The sequence below is a fragment of the Vanellus vanellus genome (genome assembly GCF_965231255.1).
Source record: "Vanellus vanellus genome assembly, chromosome: 3".
Taxonomy (NCBI): Eukaryota; Metazoa; Chordata; class Aves; order Charadriiformes; family Charadriidae; genus Vanellus; species Vanellus vanellus.
In genome coordinates this window covers 129,528,946-129,534,945 of record NC_138907.1, presented here as the reverse complement: position 1 = coordinate 129,534,945, position 6,000 = coordinate 129,528,946, and the positions used below count along the sequence as shown (strand labels likewise).

The following is a 6,000-nucleotide window of genomic DNA, read 5'->3' as shown; positions in this document are numbered from 1 at the left end:
GCGGGCGGCTGGTGGCCCGTCCCTGCCGTCGCGCCTCCCGGCCAAATATGCCCTGGACCACGCGCGACGGCAACCAGACATGGACAGACCACGGGGTTTGGAGACGGTGGGTGTTTGGAAGGCAGAACCCCCTTTGTGTCACAGGGAAGGGGGCCCGGGGGGCCCCCCCCCATTTTGTCATGCATACCGAGGGGCAGACAGCGAGAGGAAATAATGGCGTGTGACACGATGATGACACCATTTGGGAGGAAATCAAAAAAGATCAGTACACTCAGCAGGAACAGGGAGTATCAGCTTTCCTTTTGTTGTTTTTTCGTTTTTAACCTCTCATAAATTGCTGAGTTTGATGGGGCATTGTCGGATTATCGTTAGTAAACACATGGAGGAGAGCAGTACATGCAATGACCTAAGGGGCACGTGCCCACGGGGAAAACCCTCCGGGTGGTTCGGAGAAAGCCGCTTTCGTCAGCAGGTGGTTGAGGTCGGTCACAGTTGCACGATGGTGAATGGATCAGCTGAAACGTGCCTCTTCCGAAGGACGGGGAGACGTCTCTCGATCGTCAGCGTAACCCTCCGTGCCTGCGTCAGCGGAAACACACAACGCGCCGTCAGCATGGCGGAGCTCCAGCCTGGCCCCCGCGGGTTTGGAGATCAGCTCCTGCACGGTCACGGGGCGGGAGCCAAGCTGGGACCTCCTGAACCTTCTGGTTGGGGCTGTGCGTCTCTGGGGCCACCCCCGGCAAGCTCTGAGGGGACCAAACATGCAGCACCCCCCATGACCATCAAGTGTCCTGCTGACCCCAGAGCTCCTCACCCTGGAGCCCAGACAACCCGGGAAAGAGAGGAAACCTGAGCTCCGCAGTCAGTGACACCAGGACAGCAGGAGCACGGTGCTGTGGCATGTCCCCAGGTCCCGTGAGCGAGGGCCCACGAGCTGACATGCTTGACTTCGCAAGCCCGGGTGAGGGTGGTGCTGGGCATTCCTCCCCGGGGACAGCCCAGATCTGCCAACAGAAGGCCCCCGGTGATGCTGCCCATCCCGGCCCCCTCCATCACCGGTGGGCAACCAGAGCCGAAGGGCGGCCAGAGCCACCAGTCCGGCCTGGCCAGACCCTGCCACCAGCAAGGGCCAGAAGGACTCATCACAGGTTCCAGCACCACAAATGGGAACGGGAGGACCTTGAAGAAGAACCACCGCAGCTTAAAAGGATTTTTTTTCTCTCACTGACATGTCTTTTTTCATTCTTTCTGGAGGATAAAGAAACCTGAAAGTAGTTTCTCTTATATTTTCAGTTGTCTCTAATTTAGCACTCATCAGCGCCGGTCCTTGGTGGTGTTGGAGGCACTGCTGGGCTTCTCGGGGAACAGGGAGCTTCTCATCTCCATATCAGCGGCTACGGGGTGACCAGGGTCAAAGCCACCCTTTTCTCCAAAGCCATTAGGCTTAAAGGGACATTAAGAAAAAGCCACACACAGCCAGTATAAACAGCTCTCCATTGCCGGCTTCCTCTCTAATGGTATAATTTCACTCCTTCTTGAGTTACCAGATTGTCTCCCAGATGAGGCAGGACTTGAATTTCTAATGTAAAAACTATCAGAAAAACTCTCAAGCCGCTTTCGGGTTATCTCCACCCGGCACTAAAATGGCAGAAAGGGCAACCCTCCTTTTCTTCTCCTTTGCAAATTACTTTCAGAAGACAACTGTGGCGGTTTTATTATGCAAAATTGGGTTTCAGATCCATCAGGACTATCACGGTGGGCTGGGTCTGAACCGGTAAGTTAAAGATAAAAGACTTTCTCCTGTCTGGTTTCTACAACTCACCAACCTACAGCGTCCTACAAAGAAGGTTACCTATTCCAGTGGTCCCCATCCCTTTCTGGCTAATTATGTGCGTGCCCACGCTGCGTTGTTCTGCCAGGAGAACCCTTCTTCTTCCCACTGGGGAAGGTGAAAGATGGGCATTGTGGCTGCGTGTCTATGGGGAGTCTATGGGGAGCGTGGAAACCTGATCGCGTGCCCTCCTGCAGGCTTTTCAGATGGGTCAGGATAAGGATCTCATTCAGGTCCTTCAGAGGCATCGTCACCACAGGGCTCGGGGTCGCTCCCTCGCCACCATCTCCAACCACCTGTTTGTCTATCCATCTGTTGCGCCTTATTATAACTTAAAGCCCAGGCTCTTTGAGGGTAGAGATTGTATTTTTAGTACATCTGGATAGTGTCCATCACAATAGGGTCCTATTTCCTGGCTGAGGCCTCTCACTATAGAAGCAACACTAATAAAACAGGAGATAATGCTGTTCTCACTGAGGTTAGTGACATTTTCCCACTGTCTGCAGCAGGAGGAGAATCGGGTGGTAACAAGAAAACCACTCAACATCTTTTTGAGTGGTTTTGGAGCGATGGGCAGGTGGGGAACCTTCCTTGTGCAGAAACAGGACATAAAGGACAAGGGCGGGAGGTGACCAGGGACTTGGTCCTGTGCATCGCAACGGTGACTACAGAGCGGTGCTGCTGGAGACGGGAAGAAAAAAGATATCCATCCTTACCTGAATGACTGTACAGCCTGCGCCGCCTGTCTAACCTGCAACACAGCGGGGAGGCGCGTTTAGGAAATAGGCAATTTTAATTCTCGTAAAATGAGAAATCCACCCCCTCCCCATCCCTCATTGCTCTAATGGGTGACTCTTCCCAGGACTGCAAACAGCTTCACAGCGTTGGGGTAAATGGCAGGTCCCCCAAAATACACGGTAGGTACAAAACTGTTCATGATCTTACTGAACCCCAGAAGTCCCAGTGTCGCTGGGGTCGCCCAGCCCAACCCCCCAGAGCAGGGTCAGCCACCGCAGGCGCCTCAGGACCTCGTCCCATTGGGTTTTGAGTACCTCCCAGGGTGGAGACCCCACAACCTCTCTGGGCAACCTGTGCCAGTGTGTGACCAGCCCCACCATAAAAAGGTGTTTTTTATGTTCAGACAGAATTTTCCATATTTTGATGTGTGCCCACTGCCTCGCGGCTCTTCTCTGGGCACCACCGAGCAGAGTCTGGCTCAGTTCGCTTTACTCTCTTCCATCAGTTATTTATACACACTGATTTGACGCCAGCTCTCTCAGCCTCCCCTTCATAGATGCTTCAACGCCTTAACCATTGCCATGGCCCCTCGCTGGGCTCTCTCCACTCTGTCCATGTCCCTCCTGCACTGAGGGGCCCAGCGCTGGACCCACCACTCCCGAGGTGGCCTCACCAGCGCTGAGCACAAGGGCACACTGCTGCCTTATGGTCAACTTGGTGTCCACCAGCACCCCCAGGTTCTTCCCTGCAAAGCTGCTCCCCAGTTGGGTGGCCTCCAGCACGTCCTGGTGCCTGGGGTTCTTCCTCCCCGGCGGCAGGACTTTGCACTTCTCCTTGTTCAGGAGAACTTCAGGAGGTTCCTGCCGGCCCGTTTCTCCAGCCTGTTGACGTCCATCTGGATGGCAGCACGACCCTGTGGGGTAGCAGCCGCTCCTCCCAGTTTGGTGTCATCTGGAAACCTGCCGAGGATGGTCTTGGTCCTGTCCTCCAAGAACAGATGGCTGCATGGACTCCAGTTTTGATCCGTATGGGCAGCTGTATGTCAAATTGCATATTTTTGTCTAACAAATGTTATGGGGCTGCAAACCATGCCCTTCCTCCCAGCAGTTTGAGCGAGCGGATCACAGCACTTTAGACCCTTTTCTAGTGGTTTGGGGGTTATAACATCCAAATGGCCAATACACGAAGGGACCAGCTCATGGAGAGTCTCGTTTCAGGTGATACTGTCAAGGGTCCACCCCTTGGTCACCAACAGGAGCAGGCTGTCTTGGAGAGAGGCAACAGGACCATGGCAAACAGTGGCTGCAGGACAGCCCTAACCAAGCAGGCGTCCGACCAGAGTGATGCCTGGCACACGTGCAACGTATGGATACGGAACACCAGGTTTCAAGAAGGGGCAACTCGAAGAGAGCACCGAGGCTGGCTGAACTGCTGTGGGGTGATGTCTAAACGCGACCGGATGGACGTGGCTTTGCCAGATCCCGACTGTGCTCTTTTGTGCCTGGAAACCCGTGTAGACATCTTTTCTGGAGATGCTGCTTAATTCGTAATCCGAACCACAAAAGGCGCAGCCAACTTGGGAGTCTTCCCGAATGATTTCATCCTGCTAAAGCCGTACCACGCCGCTGCTATATTGAGCGTACGAACGTAAACCTCTCCAGCGGGGAAGCGAGTTCTGAGGTTGATTAATTGGGACACAGAGAAATATGAAATAAGTCTGTGAACAAACTTGTGAGGAAGCCCAAGGGCGATGCTGTCCCTGGGAAACACATCGCAGCAGCGTCCCCACGAGGACCGGCGTCTCCCTTCTCTACGCCAGTGCAGTAGTTGCAGAATACGTGACCTGCAAGTGATTTTTTTCTTCCTGTCTGTTCAGGGTGGGAGGAACAGAAGAGCTTTGCTGAGATGGGGCTGCGCACACAGTCACTGTGCAAAGACAAAGCCGGGGCAGGCAGAGCTCGGTGTGGGTACGGGGTCTGTCGGACCCCACACGCCTGCAGCATCCTGTCCACGGGTCCCCATAGGTGACGTGGGGCCGAGCACAGACCCTTTCCGAACGTCCGTCCTCGACGTAGCCCCCACGAAACCCAGGGCCGGACTCCCCATCGCCACGTGCGCTTCGGTGTCTGGAGGAGCTCCCGGAGCGCACACTCCGCGGGAGGACTGCAGTCTATGTACCCATGATTTTTCTGCCAGATTTTTATCGCACTAACTTTGCGGCATTAAGAAATCACTTACTCTCTGGCAGAGATAATATTTACATTCCACACGAAGGCTTTTGGACCAAGTTCTGCTTTTGGTTACACGTCTCCGTCCCCGTCCCCCCCCCCCGACTCCAATGCTGCTGCAGTGAGTAACAGAGCTGAATTTGTCTTACTACGTCTCCGCTACCATGCATCGTATTTCAACTCTTCAAAATCCCCCTTTCCCTATTTCCCATGCAAGATACAACGCACATTTGGAAAAAAGCAGAAGGGTCATCTGCTAAGCATCTAAAATATTTAACTGGAGAGGAATGTTCTAGGGCAAAGAGAGCCCTGTGATTTAGAGCCAGCGCGGTTCTGCTTTGAAAACTCCTGTTTTAGCTAAAATCAAACTTACTGCACTTCTTCCGACAGACTTAGAGTGTCTAAGAGTGATGGACACACCATCAGGAAGCAGAGCACTTCCAGACACCCGAGTGCTTTGCAGAACTCGCTGGACAGGAAAACTCGGGGAAAACAAGCTGTTTCGGCCAGAAACGTGAGCGCTGCCACTTCAGCGGAGCCAGAGGGAAGATGTGCGTACACCAAAAGAAGGATAAAAACTTCCGCTTTGTTGATGCTGAAATTAGGTTTGACTCAAGCGAGGCAGAAATGCTCGGGCTGACTCAAACCCGTCCGAGTCTGTTTCTTGTGCTTCGGTTTAAAACGTGGAAAGCAAAAGCCGAGAGCCCCCCGGGACGGCCCCCTCACGACGGCACTGCTCACGACGGCACTGCTCAGGCGCGGTGACCATCAGCAGAGGAGTTCCGAACGTTTGTCCAGCCGAGGGCACAGGAGGCGGTGGTTCAGCAGATGACGGTCCCACTGCTCAGGAGCTTCGGTGGTAACCGGCCCACGCTTTGCTGCTTTTCTAACATGAGACGGGGATTTCTCACAGCACTCGGGGCACCTCCTCCTCCTCTGACACGTTTCTGTGCATGACCTTTGCTGAAAGAAAAACATCCTTGAAAAGCTGAATACACACGCTGAGGAAACCCTGGCCACGATGTCACCTCAAGCCACGGCAGATGTTGGAGAGAGCGACCTGGCGGCGCGGCGATGACCGGGGCGGGCAGATCCACCGGGGCCGTGTCTGCAGGTGGTGTATGAGCAGCAGCGGCAGCAACGTGGGCTGCTTCCACCCGGAGCCATCTGCGCTCAGAGCCCTCTCCTGGGGCTCCGAACGGA

General features: G+C 54.4%; 1 protein-coding gene across 1 annotated transcript in view; it reads right to left on the bottom strand.

Moving 5' to 3' along the window:
* Positions 1-310: 310 nt before the first annotated feature.
* The window catches only part of DTNB (dystrobrevin beta), a 216,009-nt gene continuing 210,319 nt past the window's right edge, over positions 311-6,000 (bottom strand). Inside the window, 2 exon segments of the mRNA XM_082481519.1 lie at positions 311-579; positions 2,548-2,582. Coding sequence (XP_082337645.1) covers positions 2,578-2,582 — 5 coding nt within the window. The 3' untranslated portion in view covers positions 311-579; positions 2,548-2,577.